The 17,637-nt window shown below is 33.0% G+C and overlaps 1 protein-coding gene across 2 annotated transcripts; it reads left to right on the top strand.

The window, feature by feature from the left end:
• The first annotated feature begins 12,867 nt into the window (after nt 1-12,867).
• LOC112508583 (14-3-3-like protein GF14 kappa) lies at nt 12,868-16,666 on the top strand. 2 transcript variants are annotated; one of them, XR_003068784.1, is made up of 5 exons: nt 12,868-13,422; nt 14,260-14,382; nt 15,472-15,588; nt 16,111-16,188; nt 16,306-16,666. XR_003068784.1 is itself a non-coding variant. In XM_025113254.1 (4 exons), exons 1-4 carry the CDS (start codon nt 12,919-12,921, stop codon nt 16,129-16,131), a joined length of 765 nt encoding a protein of 254 aa, XP_024969022.1. In that variant the 5' UTR covers nt 12,868-12,918; the 3' UTR covers nt 16,132-16,298. The 2 variants fall into 2 exon arrangements, 1 of the variants encoding a protein (XP_024969022.1); XM_025113254.1 differs by lacking the exon at nt 16,306-16,666 and having other exon boundaries at nt 16,111-16,298.
• Nucleotides 16,667-17,637: the final 971 nt, after the last annotated feature.

Raw genomic sequence — 17,637 nt, 5'->3', positions numbered from 1 at the left:
ATATATATATATATATATATATATATATATTTTAATATTAGCAAGCCCAACTTTTTTAACTTATTGACTATGACCCAAATTAACATAATCAAAATCGACGACTAAAACCATTAAACCATTGAACATATCGAYACATTTGATATTGACGGTCTCCAAATTTTGAAATCCCTCAAAACTCAATTAATCTATTGATCTTTCTAATCCATGGTTTGATTTCAGCGCACATTATCAAGACATCAACCAAGTGATTCAACCAACTTAGATTTGGYTTCTATTTTGTTTGGTCAAGACTTAAGAATTGAACCATTGAAGGTTGTGAAGTCGTGAATTTTGTTACTCGATACTCACAATAGAGTTGTAATTTTGTTAATTTATTTGTTTTCTAATATGTTATATCTTTATATGTTTGTACTTTAGATTGCCTCGACTTTGTACTCAAGAACTGCTTAATTATTACATTTATTTGATTAGATATTTTTTTGTTAAAATGGATATTTAATCTAAAATTCTAAATTACATATATATATATATATATATATATATATATATTTAAGTTTAATATAAAGTCCATTAAAGGCCCAAACCGCCTAAACCGGTCAGACCAGACCGTTTTTACTTGGTCTGATTTGACCGGTCTGGACACTTGATGTCAAACCGCTCGGTTTGAAAATTTTATAAACCGCCATTACGGTTTGGTTTGTGGTTTGAGGGGTTAAACCGCTCAAACCGGACCGCGAACACCCCTAGAAATTACCATCGAGTTTGAGTCGAGTATATCAATACTCGAGCTCTACACACATCATTTACACCCGTTGTTTACCTCATATAATTTTGAAATTGAAATTCAAATTAACGATAAACGGCAAAATTATTTTCTAATGATATTCTTTGGTTTATAAATAAATATTTGAAAATAAATTATAATTACCAGTAAGAGTATTTAAATTATCATTTATAATGATAATAATATTAGAATCTGTATATATATATATATATATATATATATATATATTAAAGGAAGAATCAAGAATATTGATGTGGCATCAAGAGAATTGAGTATTGATACGTTGATGAATTGTGGTTGAGTTTGAGGTATCTCACATTGGTAAGAGATTAAAATAAGGAGGTGTGTATAAGAAAGAATGATGAGAGTCATTGTTCTAACTCATGAGGCTTGACTCATAAAGTTATATTATTTGGATGATCCTATTTTTTTTAAACAAATCTTATATTGTGTTAACTAATGAAGCTTGAATATAACGTTATCTTATTTGGATGATCCTATTTTTTCAAAACAAATCTTATTACACACACACACACACACACACACACACACACATATATATATATATATATATATATATATATTAAAAGAAGAACCAAGAGGTACTTAGGTGCATCATGAGAATTAAGTGTTAATGAATTATGGTTGAGTTTGAGATATCACACTTTGATGAAAGATTGAAGATTGGAATAAAGAGATGTGTACAAGAAAAAAAAAAGATGAAATTTATTGCGTCAACTCAAGAGGCTTAACTCATAAAGTTAACTTATTTGGATGACTCTCTTTTGCAAAACAAATCTTATTATATAAAAATAAATTGTATTTACAATCATCAATATATATATATATATGTGTGTGTGTGTGTGTGTATGTTTATGTGTATGTATATGTATCAATCTTCTTTATTATATTTATATTTATTATATATAAAAGTAAGATCCACAAGAAATGATGTGGCACCCTAAGAATTGAGTATACTATATGTCTTGCATAGAGGTTGAGTTTTGTGTATCTCACATTGATGAAGAGATGAAAGATTGACAATTGATGGTAGGTATATGAGATGAGGTTGATGTGTCTTTGTTTTAACTCATGGGGTTTGATTCTCTTAGTTAATCCTATAAACTCATATCGTTAGCTCATGTTGGCTAACCCTCCAAACTCATGGGTTTGGTTCATTTTGGCCAACCATTTGTTTGCAAAAAAGTCATCTTTATAAAAAAATTCTTTATATATATAGGGTTCTCTCTATATAAGTAATATTCACAAGAAATGATGTGTCACCCTAATAATTGAGTATTATATATTTCTTGCATTGAGGTTGAGTTTGTGTATCCCATATTGATGGAGAGATGAAAGATCGATAATTGATGGTATGTATACAAGAGGAGGTTGATGTGTCTTTATTTTAACTCAAGAGGTTGAGTTCTCTTGGCTAATCCTATAAACTCATATTACTGGTTCAGATTGGCTAACCCTCTAAACTCATGGGGACATAAAAAAATCAATATATCAATACAAAAGAAAGTTAGAAAATAATAAGGCGGCATCATTAAAACCAAGTATTTTAAAATTCTTGCATTGTGGTTGGATTTTGGGTATCCACATTGATTAGAAATTAATACGTCAATGACGAAAATGAATATATAAGAGAAATATGAGTTCCCTTTGAAAATTAAAAGGTTCATTTGACTATATAAGCCATGTTTATTTTTAAATGTTTGGAGCAATTGTCTAAACTCATGAGCAATTGTCTATACTCACGTGGTTGGATCATTTTGACTGAACTTCCAAACATATGTGGTTGACTCATTTTGGCCAACCTTTTTTGTGGAAAAATTAATCTATACAAAATATTAATTGAAGAGATAATTTAATATGTTTTTGAAAGTAAGATGCGGAACCGTTGATGCGGCACTTTAATAATTGAATATTCTTAATCTTGAATTGTGATCGAATTTTATATATCTCACACTGATTGAGAATTGAAAGATTGACAAAAATGTTGAATATGTAAAATAAGGTCGCGATGCCTTTGTGACAACTAATGAGGTTGGTTCCTCTTGGTTGATTCTCTTAACACCTATGGTTAGAGCATTTTGACCGACCCTCCGAACACACGGGGTTGGTTCATTTCGGCCAACTCTCTTTTTGCAAAAAGAGTTAATCAATATTAAAAATTAATTATATATATAATATTTATTCTTTCTATATTTAAAAGTAAGAATTACAACCATCAATATCACCCTAAGATTGAGTATTCTTTAATCTTGAATTGTGATTGAGTTTTGTCTATCCCAAATTGATAGGTAGATAAAAGATTGACATTGAATGATAGATATATAAAGGAAGATTGAGATGTCTCTATGGCAATTCATAGGGCTGACTCCCCTTGAATGATGTTCTAAACTCATGATGTTTAACTTATTTGGTTGACCCTCCTAACATAAGATTTTTGGCTGATCCTCTTTTTACAAAAAAAATCTATATTAAAAGTTAAATAAATTAATTAAATTAATATATATGCTATAAGATATTAATGTGACAAATTAGAATTTAATATTTTCAAATCATGAATTGTGGTTGAATTTGACTTGAATCTTAATCCATATTAATGAGAAAAGAAATTACTGAAAAACAGTTAAGTATATGAAACGAGAAAGAATGTCTTGAATTATTGGAAGAGTTACAAATGCATTATGAAAATTTAGTCTTTTCAATTTTGAAGTATAGGGATATTGATGTGGTTCACAATTTTTTGTATATTACCTGACATGCAACGTACGGTGCCAAACACTAGTATAAATAATGATGAAACATACATTAATTGAACGAGTATTAATGAAAACTCTTGCAAGAGTTTCGTGACCTCCATAGTTATTAAATAAAATAAAACATGTAACACATGAATTTTTGTTCAGTTAATAAAGCTAGAGTAATCTCCAAAGGTCAAAAGTATCTTTGTATGTTTTAAATTCAAATATAAGGAGGAATAAAAATTTTCTTGTAGCCATAAAGATTTAAATGCGATGACTCCAGGTTACTCGCAAAACAGGTGGTTGTTTTGGGATTAGTTGGCTCACATTACGGGTTGAATATCCAAGTTAATAAAAAAAAAAGCATAAGTAATATAAAATGCATAATTTGAAAATATTAGAAATTTGAAATGATATTTAATTGGACTAAATACAAACTATATTTGAATCCATTTTTTAATCCAATCAGACGCGAATTGAAGCTCGAATAAACACCTCAAAAGTGGGACTAGATTGCAAAGTGAAGTCCAATAAAGGGGATAATAATGTCATAAATGAAAGAAGCAAGTCCAAGGACTGAATGGTCAATACTAGAAACTTGGGGGTTGAGATGTAAGCATGAAGAACACGTTCAAAAAGGTTGAGATGTGTGTTGGGTAGTTATGGAATTTCTCGACAATCGTTGTGAGTTTTGGTGTGATTTCAAAATACAAAAAGAAGCAAGAAGTGTTGTGAAGTGTTAAAAATCTATTTGATAGTAACAATCTTGACTTATTTGTTGTATTTTTTTTTTATAGGAATTTATCAATCAAGGGTAAAAGATGTTAAAGTCAAATTTTAAAGACTGTTGTTGTATTAGAAGGACTGTGCCTCATGTTTGAATATTCTCAAAGGGTAGCGAAGCATTTTTCCCAATATTCAAGGACCATTTATGTCATTTTCTGGAAGATATTTAAAGTTGCTTCTTGGCCATTCTTCATCAGAATTTTCCATAAGATTTTCTCCCAATATTCTTGTTTAGCTCTCTATTTTCTCTCTCTAGATTTATTCAATCTTTTTGTTTGTTCTATCTAGATTTAAGATGTATTTCCATTAGATCTTAAGTTTAGGCTAGATTCATAACAGATTTGTGTTTAGATTGTTTAGATTCATATATGTTTTACTTTTGTTGTTAATAAATAAAAGAGTTTTCATAGTTTTAAACCATTTTAGCATGATATCAGAGCTTATTGTTCGATCGTTTTTGTTCTCGTTTGCGGAAAATCTTTCTGTTGCGATGGTTTGCAGAGAAACTGAATAAAGGATCGATAGGGTTTTTTTGGCTACGAGACCTTCATCTCGTTTACCTACCCTAAGTGATATTCGGTTGTAGTTGCTGTTGTTTGCTCCTGTTCTTGGAGGTTTTTTCATAAGTTTGGGTTGCGTGCCTTCTTTGGATCTTCAAGATCTGTTTCTAGCCCCCATTCTTGTTGTTATCGTTTTGCCCGTGTATATTGTTCTTGTTCCTTTGTTTTTTTTTTAATTCTCAGCTGGTTCTTGTTGATATATGTGAGTCCACAATGTGATTAATCTTCATATATCTTCAAAGAATCCATGGCAGAATCATATAACATTCAAGAACAACTTGAGAGGAGATTGAGAGGATTAGTCAAATAGTCAAAGTCTCTATTATGTACGTATGAATTACAATGAAGCTCTCCTACAAAATACACTAAAGACAAAAGCTTATATAGGGTCAAACTATTAACCCTTCTAATCAAAGTCAAACAACACATACAAAGTCAAACACGATATCTATACAATTATAGACAATAGTAAACTTTCAAGATGAATACAATTTAACACTGAAATTCAGACCCAACATTCTCCCCCTTTGTATTCAGGCTTGAAAGAATTTGCGCACTTTGAATCTCGTTTGAACTTTGTCGCTTTAAGCACTTTACGACTTCTTGAAATCTTCAAAACAAACTTCACTTTAAGATCTTCAGAGGATCTTTTGTTGAGAAAATCTTCTAACATTCTCCCCCTCGAATGTAGTACAAAAAAAAAACAATCTTCTCTTTTGTTAATGAAGAACAATATCAGCAACAATCTTCAGAAACGATCATCACTTTCAAATAGTTACTTTCTTGAAAATAGTTAATTTGATACTAATATCGATATATTTTTGTCAAATTTTTATGATATCGTCAAACATATATTTTATTCAAAAATAAAAACATCATCACTTTCTCAAAATCACATAAAACCATATTATAACATCGACTGAGATAAAAAATAAAATGAAATATTAAAATCACGATATATCTCGCTGCATTGCGCGAATACGCTTCTAATATATATATAAGCACAAAACAATAGTTACTTTCTTGAAAATTAAGAGGTATAAATTATTGTGCACTGTGTACATATTTCAAAGCACCTATCCTAAATTCGCTTCACAACCCCTTCGTCATCTCCCACGTCCCCTTCAATACATGTGATGATATTCAAAAACCCCATCCCACTCTAGGGATGGTAACGGGGCGGGAATGGGGCGGGGACCCCAATACCCGTCCCCGTCCCCGATCCCCCATATGTGTCCCCATCCCCGTCCCCGTCCCTGCCGGGGATTATGATCACATTCCCGTCCCCGTCCCCGTCCCCGTCCCCAACGGGGAACGGGGATCCCCAACGGGGAAACGGGGATTTTTTTTTAAAAACCAAAACTATCTACAAACTAAGTTATTGGAACTGTGATTCAGTGATTGTATAATTTGTAGTTGACTTAGCCTAGCATAAACAACCGAATCTTGTGTAGCAATTTTATAACAATTTTATCTATTGAAAACAATTTTATAGTAAAGAAGAAGGCTGAAGAATACCTCTGTCCGCCACTGAGAAAAAACAGTAGAGAGGGAGAGCCGGAGTCCGGAGAGGCGGAGCGCGGAGAGGGAGAGCCGGAGAGGGAGAGTCGGAGAGGCGGAGCGCAGAGAGGAAGAGCCGGAGAGGCGGAGCGCGGAGAGGGAGAGCCGGAGAGGGAGAGCCGGAGAGGGAGAGCTGGAGTCCGGAGAGGGAGAGCTGTCGCCTGTCGCCGTGGGTTGTCGTCGTCGGCCTGTCACCGTCGCCGTCGGCCTGTCGCCGTCGCCGATTACGTGGTCGGGAGAGAGCAGCAGCGCCATGGAGGAGAAACTCTTCGTGGACAGATGAGGGAAAGAGCAGCACTGCAGCAGCGCCGTGGAGGAGAATCAGTCAATCAGGAGATTAGGCTGATTAGCCGATTAGGATTTAGGAGAAAAGTGTGGAGTGTGGACTGGGCTGGAGGAAGGACTAAAGACTAAGGAGGATGCATTCATTCACATTTTACAGCCCAAAGCCCAAATTCTTATAAAACATATATATATATATATAACGGGTACGGGGCGGGGCGGGGCGGGGAGTGCTATACCCGTCCCCGTCCCCATCCCCGGATTGCGCCAAGCGGGGATCCCCGTCCCCGTCCCCGGGAATCGATTTTTCGGGGAATCCCCGTCCCCGATCGGGGCGGGTGGACCGGGTTACCCGATGGGTCGGGGTCTATTACCATCCCTATCCCACTCTCCTCAATTCTCTTTGACTGAAAACCTACCAATCCTTTGAATTCCAATCAGTAAATCTCTGCATACAAGGGTGGTGCGTGATTGGTTTGAGCTTGGCTTCAATAGTCAAAAGTACCAAGAGGTCATAGGTTCAAATCCTAGAAAGAATAAAAATCCTCTTGTGGCCACAGAGGTTCAAATATGGTGACTCCGGACTATCTGCAAAGCAGGTGGTCGTCTTGAGATTAGTCGGCTCGCATAGCGGGATATCCAGGTTAATTAAAAAAATCGGTAAATCTCACCCTTTTTCTCCCAGAATCATCATCATCATCATCTCCATTATCTACAATTTCAGGGTTTCAAAATCCCCATATTAATAATCATAATTCTGTCTAAACTAATTAGGGTTTTTATTAGCGAGAAAACAAATAAAGAAGATGAAGAAGGTGATGTGATGTAAAGGTATTTCCTTAGTTAAGATAAACAAAGAATGAGGAAGAATGAGCATCTCAGGTATTTCATTTTTTCATGCATTAATCTTGCCTTCTGTTCAATTTCACGAGGGAAAAAAGAATGACAACCCGTAAAGCTTTTGGCATAAATATTCTTTATCGGGTTCCACGAGCAGAGGGGTTGCATTACATGTCTCATATATCTACATTCAACTAAATATCTCAGTCAGGTGATTAACTAACTGTGTTGACAGTTTTCATTGTTTGTGATTGTTTATTTTTTCGAATCAAGACATTTTAATCTATAAATTTTTCATATTTCAGAGGCTTATCAGAATTGACAAGAAGAGAGAATCTTGTTTCAATTTCCAGTATCCAGTACTTTTGGAGATAACAAAGATTAGATTCATGCTCATGTAGGTGAGTTCGAAAATTATTCGTTCACTTGTTCAATAGCTTTACACAGGCCCATTCCTGACATTTTATAGGCCCAGGGCGAACGTAAAAATAGGGCCCACTGCAAGAAACAATGCAACGACTTTTCTCGTCACTAAAATTCCATTTATCATTATAAATAGTATATAACAACAACATGTCGTCGTTATAACTTGTGGCGGAAACATGTCATCCCTAAAGGCGCATCGTCAAAACTCACTTTTCTTGTACTGACCCTCAGTAAGTACGAAAAAAAAAATCAATAAATGTTTTTCATTAGTATAAAATTGAGTATAAGAAATGCTAATAATTTACAGAGGAAAGAAATCTTAATAACAAGAAATATGTGTTAAAAAGAGAATTCGTGTGAATGGAAGTAGTTATGAGGGTCAATGAGAGATAAATAATAACGAAAATTATCAAAGTTTTCTAGACAATTAGACAAATGAGGATCAATAAGAATATGAAAGAAAAGATGATCCATTAAGATCCAATAAGAATAAATAATGAATTAAACATATAATACGCAAGCTCAACAAATGATTGTTTAAGCACTTAAATAGAATCTTGTGGTGTGGTGGAATCCCAATGAAAGATGCATAAGTCAAACAATTGATGAAAATATTTAAATTTTATTTTCCTTCTTTTTTTGCTCAACTAAAATAAGATGTTAATATTAAAAGTTTATGGAACATGACATATATAAGAGACATTACTAAATACATCTAGTAGAAAAAATTTATTGATTAATCACAAAACCATGAAACACGTCATAAATTATAAGAACAATAGATTGATTGTCAAACAATAATAAAATATTTTATGTGGAAGCAAAAATAGATAAATTAGAACAAGATAACCAAATAACAATAGTCAATAGAAGCAGAAATTAATAAAAATATCCAACAAAAATATATAGCAATAGCAAACATATGATCTTAACGTTGAATTGTTGAAGCACGAAAACAGTCAAGCATATAAAGATAGCAATAGCCAATATCATTGGACCTTGTTAGAGATAAAAGAAAAAATAGATAGATAATAAAAAATAGCATATAATGAATGACCAATTAATTTTTTTTTTCTTTAATGAAATTAGTTGATATATTTTTGGGTCCTTATTATCTACTAAATTCTTTTTGTCTCTTATTATATGCTACAATTTTTTGTGTTTCTTTAATTTATTAAATTATTTTAGACTACTATTGTATTTAAGGGGGGAAATTTGGGCCCCTGATATTTTTGGGCCCTAGGCATGCGCCCGTGCCACCCTCCCAGGGACAACCCTGACTTTACATTCATTGATAGTAAAAGTCAATATTTTCATAAGAGGTATATACTTAAAGCCATTATCAGGTTATCATGTAATTCTTGATTTTGGATAATTGTGTTATCTGGTGAATCTTGTAGAGGTTTTCATAATCTGATTTTTTTGTTTATCTTGATAAGGTCAAGGTGCCACCAACATTGGTGATGAAGGTGTCTTTGCTTCTAACATACGTCCAGGTCAACAAATTGCCAAAACTTTAGAGATTATTATGCGCAGTCAAAATGTTATAATACATGATATTTTATCTCCTATTTATTTGAATCATTGTATTATATAGGAAAATAAAGGTCTCGAGCTTTTAAAGACTGCAATAGCAAAAGCTGGATACACGAGAAAGGAGGTTTTTTTAATCACCTCTTCAAAGATATCGCTTTTTGAATGTAACTTTAAATCTTAACAGTTTCATTGCAGGTTGTTATTGGAATGGATGAACTACATCTGAATTCTATGATAACAAATATAAAACATATGATTTGAATTTCAAGAAAGAGGTATAAGTCAACTTAAAGAAACAAGTTAATTTTATTTTCGTGTTGACAGAAACAAAGAAGGAAATTAAATACAAAGAACTTTATATGTTGCACAATGATGATGGGTCATAGAAGATATCAAACAATAGTTTGAAGAATGTTTACGAGTCATTTGTTAGTGACTACCCAATTGTATCCATATAGGACCTTTTCGATCAGGATGATTGGGAACATTATGCAAAGATGACAGTATAAATTGGTGAGCAATTGGAAGATGCAAGTTGTGGTTATGATCTCCTTGTCACAAATCCTAAGGTATAGTAAAGCTTTTTTCAACCTCAATGTTGTAGAGAGTAAATATCGATTCTCAGTTCTCATTTTATCCGATTCAGTGTGTTGAGAAAACAATCAAGGAGAAGACTTGCAATGCCCTTCTTCTGAGGGTATGTTTACTTACTATCCTTTTATTACCATGAGTATCTGAGCCTTAAGCAAATTCATAGGTATTTGTTTTACTTGTAGTTTAAAATTTGTTGTGCATAATAGCTGGAATAACTTGGGCTATTGTTATCATCTGTATTTATATTTTTTTGACAAAATTCAGATGGCAATGCTTTACTATCTTTCAGGTGAACCAAACTGGGTTTGTTGCAGAAAGCATCGAAGCTGTTAAGATGTCAAAACGTGCTGGGTGAGGGGTGATGGCTAGCCATAGAAGGTGCAATATGGTTTCAGATGGATGAATTAATTCAATAGACAATTTATTTTAAACATATGCAGATGATGTCTTATGATTTTGCAGGGCTAAAACTAAGGACACCTTCATTGCTGATTTTTTTGTTAGATTGGCCACGATAAGAGTTCTGAATTTACATGCTTTCTATTTCAAGTTGCAAATGGAGTAGGAAACGAGTTCATGTTTGCTTTTGAGTTTGTAGCTCTTGCGATCTGATTTGATGAAGTAAAAGTGGGCCAGATAAAGACTGGAGCTCGTTGTCGATCAAAACGCCTTGCAAAGCACAGCCAGGTAATCGATGCAGTTTTTGCACCCATACGACATACATATTCATGTGTACCAAATGTTAATTTTGTTTGAAAATTGATGTAGCTCCTTATGATTAAAAGAAGAATTGTGATCAACAACAATATATGCTGGAGAAAAATTTCGTGCACCAGTTGAACCTTATTAGATTGAGGTTTCCTCCAGAAATAAAGCTTCATGACGTAATTTATAAGCATTTAAGTTGGTGTATTAGAAGCAGGCAAGTAGGAGGTTTTGGGAAGATGTTGCTATTTTGGATGATGTATGTCAAGGCTTGCTGTTGCTATGCTCTTTTTTAATTTTGGCATTTCGTTTGAGAACATATCAAATCTTGTGCTACGAAAACATCAAATCATATTTCGGTGTTTGTATTGTGTTTATTTTAGAACACAAGAGTTGAGGAGATGAATAATAACCATTTCTCATCTCCATGATTCAATTCTTTCGAAATGATACAAGATGGTGTGAAAATTCTACCTTATGACCTGTGATGTTTCTTCTTTCGATCATCCATTTAAGAAAATTACCTAATATAACTTGAACCGCAAATCAAACCTGAAAAAGGTAAATCTTGAGAAAATATGAAAAGAAAACACACACATACACACACACACATATTCCGATGTTGAACTAAAATTTACTTTATTTTTTTATAAGATTCATGCTCACATTTATCATATTATCGATTTATTCAGCTTGATAAATCATTGATTTGTTTGAGCTGATAAATCATTGATGTGCTTGATGTCTATTTTAGAGACATTTATAATATATTTAAAGTCATATTGTACACCTGACCAAAAGACGAGGTATACCATTAGTGAAATTGGGGATCCTTACTAAACTAACCATCCAAAATCAACAAATTACACTCTTAGCCATATTTTTTAAAAATTTCTTAAAATGACCTTGGTTACCTTGTTAGAACCGTTAAATACGTACATGAACCATTTTGTGATTAATGAAAATTACAAGTTTTTTTAGAAGAACAAAATTTTCTAGGGTGAGTCCCACCCTTAGCAGTTAGCACCAATCACCATTTGGTGCATAAGGACCCCACAAGGCCACAAGGTTATTTATATTTATTTATTATTTTTATTTTAATTTTGTTTTAAATTTTTAAAAAAAATTTATTTTCTTAATTTTTTTTTAAAATTTAATCTTTTTAAATATTTTAATTTTTTTCAACTTTATTTTCTAAAATTATAATTTTTCTTAAGAAATATATTTTTTTACAAAAGTTTAGTTCTTATTAATTTTTTTTTCAAAATTTCAATTTTTTTCTTAAAAATTAATTTTTTTAAGTTTAATTATTTAAATTATTTTCTAAAAACTAAAATTTTAGAAAAGTAATTATACTTTTTTTTAAGAAAAGTAATAAAATTTTAATAAAATACAAATTTAAATAATTTAAACTTAAAAAAGAATTTTTAAGAAAAAAATTAAAATTTTGAAAAAAAAACTAAATTTCTAACAAAAAATAAATTTAAATAAAAAACTAAACTTGTAAAAAAAATATTTCTAAGAAAAATCATAATTTTTAAAAAAAAATAAAGTTCAAAAAAATTAAAATATTTAAAAAGATTAAATTCTTAAAAACAATTAAGAAAATAATTTTTTTAGAAAAAACTAAAACAAAATTAAATTAAAAAATAAAAATAATCTTGTGGGTGGGACCCACCCTAGAATTTTTTTTTTTTTTATAAAAAATTGTCACTTTCATTAATTATAAAATGGTCCTGTAGGTACTTAATGGTGTTTATAGGATAACTCAAGGTTATTTTGTGAATTTTTAAAAAAATGTAATTAAAAATGTAATTTTTTGATTTTGAATGGTTAGTCTGATCAGTAACCCGTGAAATTGGTACAAGGCTTGGTTGGGAGGCCAAATTTGTAATTTACTCCTGCCATTTTTTGTTAAAGGTCGAAGTTGACGAAAAATTGATAGATGTGATTTGACACACGGGTAAAAACATGGACCGCGAAACACGTAATAGAAATATCCCTATTACATATCCCGAAAGTAAAGCGTGAACTCCCACAACATTTTCTTGTGACTTCTCGTTCTCTTTCTAAAGATCGTCTTCTATCAATGGCGGCGGCAGCCACCGTGCCGGAGAATCTCACAAGAGAGCAGTATGTGTACATGGCGAAGCTTGCGGAACAAGCCGAACGCTACGAAGAGATGGTGAAATTTATGGAAAAACTCGTCGTCGGGACAACGCCGGCGGCTGAGCTCACCGTTGAGGAGCGTAACCTCCTGTCCGTCGCCTACAAGAACGTCATCGGCTCTCTTCGAGCGGCTTGGCGTATCGTATCATCGATCGAACAAAAGGAGGAGTCTCGAAAGAACGAAGATCACGTCATGCTGGTCAAGGATTACAGATCTAAGGTCGAGGACGAGCTCTCCGATGTTTGCTCGGGAATATTGAAGATTTTGGAATCGAATCTGGTGCCATCGGCATCTACTGGTGAATCAAAGGTGTTCTATTTGAAGATGAAAGGAGATTATCATAGGTATTTAGCCGAGTTTAAAGGTGGAGACGAGCGAAAGGAAGCAGCAGAGGCTACTATGAATTCCTACAAAGCTGCTCAGGTAGTTTTGTTACTGAATTTTGTTTTGAATCATGAAGATTTGCTAGGATGATCGTATATATGTTCATTCAATACTATTTGCAAAGCTTCTACTTCGTTTAATGCAATATGTTGAAGTTAGATTCAATCTTTTGCTGGAGGTTCAGGATAGCGGGGTTACATTTGTTAATATCTTCTAGTTTCTAAGTTTAGTTATTTAGCTTGTAGATTAGTAGATCATATGGGTGTTTTAGAGGAACAGATGATAAAGTTTTGATACCAAAGGTTTTCTATTAAGAAGGTGCGGTGATTTTGCTGTCTGCGGGTGTGGAAAATCCTTGCACTCTGATGCATTGAAATTCCTTACACGATTAATGTTCATGAGCTGGTCAAGTGGTTGGTTTCTGCCTACTTTTTCTTATTAAAATCACTTTCGTATTAGTTTGATATGTAAATGTAGGTAAGATTTTCTTATGATAGAATCAAGTTAAAAAGCCCGATAATGACCTAGATTTGTCTATATGAATAATTATATCTATAACTGGATATAAACTATATTCTTGTACTATTTAACTTTTTGGAACTTAACTGATGTTACATATGATTTCCAAAGAGTTATAGAAGCTGAGTTTTAAAAGTAATTTGTAAATTCTGCAAGATTTGGTAGCATATTCCAGTTAGGCATATCGAGTATATCTATACTCACCTCAAGACACGGCCAAACCATGAAGTTGAATTATTTGACTTTTATGAGCTTGGTAGACTCAAATTGTCCCTTTTGAAGGCTTAAAAAACTTAATTGTTGGTTAGTTATGCAGGTTGTTGCTATATTAATCATTTTGCATATTATTCTGTTTAGGACATTGCGGTGGGAGATCTGGCTCCAACACATCCAATAAGATTGGGTCTGGCACTTAATTTCTCAGTGTTTTACTATGAGATTCTGAATTCATCAGACAAGGCTTGTAGCATGGCAAAACAGGTAACTTGGATACCCCTTTGAATTGTTTTTCTTGATCTTTATTCTTCTTGAGGATTTAATACCTGTTATCATTTGGTGCATCAATTTCAAATTCAATGATCCTTGCAGATCAACTTTCTGCAGGGGTGATTTAAAAATTAATCAGAAATGATTCTGCAATTAATTAATGAGGTAGTTAGCTATTGACTTTAGAGGTGTTTGTTAGTCATAATCACTCAACCTTTGGGGTGGAAAGAAGCCAATATTTCTTGGAAAATGAAGTCTGAAAAGTCAACTGAATGTTGAAATATTCTTACTTGTGTGGTCTAGATGTCATCTTAATTGGCTCAACACATATACTGGTTTGGAAAACATCATAGTTAAGTAACGGATTTCACCTGTGCACATATTTGAAGTAAATTCCTTATCCATCCAAATAGTGCTTCATCCAAATTAAGTGGATAAATAATTGTTTTCCAATATTATATATGTATGAAACTATGAACATGGAGGGACTCTTCTAAAATGATCTTAAGTTGCTCTCATGACATGGTAGTTGTGACTTGTGAGGGTAAGTTGGTTGTCTAGAAAGTGTATAATTGGAATCTTCATGTCCAGTGATGGTAAGTGATGGATGATGAATTTAGCTCAGTCTCTCACCATCATCATGGGGATCATCATTGATACGCTAAGTAAATAGATACTATTTCCATTGTACATGCTTTATATTCTCAACCACAGTTGCAAACCAAGCCATACTTTTGTTTGGACACATTAACAAGATACAGTGAGGAACATACATTAGGTTAATGACCTGGGGTCGTCTCCAGTAAGAAACATATACTATTAATCAGTGCTTGATTACATGTTATCTAAAGATCTTTGTGTTGATTAGAATCCTAGGCAAAATATATATTGGTCTTTATGGAAATAGCCACTCTATCCTTTGAGATAGAGGTCAGGCCTGACTACATCTCAACCCATCTCCCAAGACCTACATTCAAGTGGGATTTATTGGTTTTGTTGCTACTTTCTTATTGCTATATTCTGCTTGTAATATATATGACATGCCTAATATGTATATCTGCACTGTTTTTGCCATATGAATAGGCATTTGAGGAAGCTATAGCAGAACTGGACACTCTGGGTGAAGACTCATACAAGGATAGCACTCTGATTATGCAACTATTGAGGGACAATCTCACTCTTTGGACTTCAGATGCGCAGGTTAATGCCTTTTCCATTCCCAATTCCCATCACCAGTTATGTCATGGTCCATCATGTCTAGAACACACACACACACACACACATAATGTTGGAACTCCATAATAGGATTTGAAATAAACTTCATTATTATGCTTATACCAATTTGATTGCAACATGCGACTTCCTAAGCTTAGTTGCATATGAGTTACATTGGAGCTGTAAATTGTTATTTGTCAAATTACTATTTTGTAGTTTGTCTATCATTTCATCAAGAGCCACTTTTGTGTTTCAGAATTCAGACCTAAAATGCTTGATGTACAAATTTGACATAAATGCTTCTTAGCTTCAAAAAAATTTAGAATCGACATTTAATATAGTTATAACTTTTCAAGTTGAAAAACACTCTGATTCAGAAGTCAAAAGTAGATGTGGGTATATTATCGGATTCCTCATACACAACCAATATGAAGTCATATAAATTAAAATGCAACTGTTATATAACTGCATCAAACTGTAGTGTGACAGTTTATTTTTCGGATGCAGGACCAGTTGGATGAGGCATAGAGGTAGAGTATATGCTGTGCTAAGACCAACAAGTTTTAAGACAATCTTGTGAAGGAGGTGGGCATGCCATTTCTAATCTGTCTGAACATTATCTGTTTTAAATGTTGAATCATTGGCTAGCTTTTGCCCCACCACCAAAGCAAATATATGTTTTCACCTCTTTCATACATGCAGGTTCAACATTCATCTTCCTCCCCCCTTTCTACATATACACACACACTTGAAATAAAGGTTAGAATATCAAGTAGGATTGAACAGGAAAAGTAGAAGCAAAATAGATCAACAATTTGGCTGTTGGAATCTAATGAAGTATATACTATACCTTTGTAGTTTTTAGAAAATCTCAAGCCAAACCAACCTAGTAGGGTCATGGAATAGAAGGTGCATATACATGTCCTGATACCCTAAAAATAGAGTATAAAGACCCTTAGTTTATATATATATATGTGTGTGTGTGTGTGTGTGACTTGGTATTGAATTTATAACAGGTAAAATAAGTTGAACCAATGGTTTTGTATAAAAGCACATTTATATATGAATGTATGGAGTGGGATGCACTATGATAGCATCAAAACATGACACTAAAGAGAATTAAATATCAATTGATGATAATAATAAATCGAAATAAGGCATATATGTATGTCTTTCGACTGCATGAAATTGTGGTAGTAGTGATTCAATTTGGTTAAAGAAAAGGGCTTTTGTTGGGATGCATAGAAATGGTGGGTTTACATACCTCATGACCATACCCCGTTGGGCAAAGAGGACTTTCTTTGTAAACAAACCTCCTATTGAATCTATTTCCAATTTTTCCAAAATGAACACAAAAAAATCTCAAAAAAAAAAACATCGAACTCTCAAATCTTCATTTTAGACACTTCAACATTAATTATATTATTAGAATATTCAATAATATAACAAAAATATTTCTCTCTTTCATTTAATTTCTTTGCACGGTTAGTTTGAGCTAAATTTCTTGGGAATAAAAAAGTGAAGTTTTTGTAGAATTCTCCAAATTCGGAGAAAATATGCTCTCTACTTTCTTCATTTTGGAGAAGTTGTAACGCATAAAAAAACTAAAAATACGTTAAAAACTTCATTTTCTCTATTTTGAAGGAAGTTGTGGGGTATGATTTTACATACTTTGCAAACATTACTCATCACCATGAGACCTTTGTAATGTATTCCTCTACATACATAAATGGTCATTTTAATCTTTGTGGTAGACGACTGTTTCCAAAAGTTGGATATATTAGTGGGTCAGTTTTGTTTGGTTTATGACATATATTAAAAATATTGGCCAATGTTCTTATGGATAAGACACGTATTTCGTTTGAACTGCGGTAAAGGTGTGTATAGTGATATAAATGAACATAACTTGCATCTTAGGTGTTTACTAGCTTTTATGAATAAGAAACTTTGGACCTTTTGGCATTGGCTTAATGGCCGTATAGCTTATTCAATCAACCATAAACAATTATTCGGTTGTGACTTGATATGGAAATC

This window comes from Cynara cardunculus, assembly GCF_001531365.2.
Source record: "Cynara cardunculus var. scolymus isolate 2C chromosome LG 3, CcrdV1, whole genome shotgun sequence".
In the NCBI taxonomy this organism is placed as follows: Eukaryota; Viridiplantae; Streptophyta; class Magnoliopsida; order Asterales; family Asteraceae; genus Cynara; species Cynara cardunculus.
This window is presented reverse-complemented; position numbering and strand designations above follow the sequence as displayed.

Excerpts from the sequence above, each read along its gene's own strand:
- LOC112508583 (XM_025113254.1), top strand. The coding sequence starts at position 12,919 with ATGGCGGCGGCAGCCACCGTGCCGGAGAATCTCACAAGAGAGCAGTAT. Across the intron at positions 13,423-14,259 it reads ATTCCTACAAAGCTGCTCAG|GACATTGCGGTGGGAGATCT; the intron begins GTAGTTTTGTTA and ends TATTCTGTTTAG. Across the intron at positions 15,589-16,110 it reads TTTGGACTTCAGATGCGCAG|GACCAGTTGGATGAGGCATA; the intron begins GTTAATGCCTTT and ends TTTCGGATGCAG.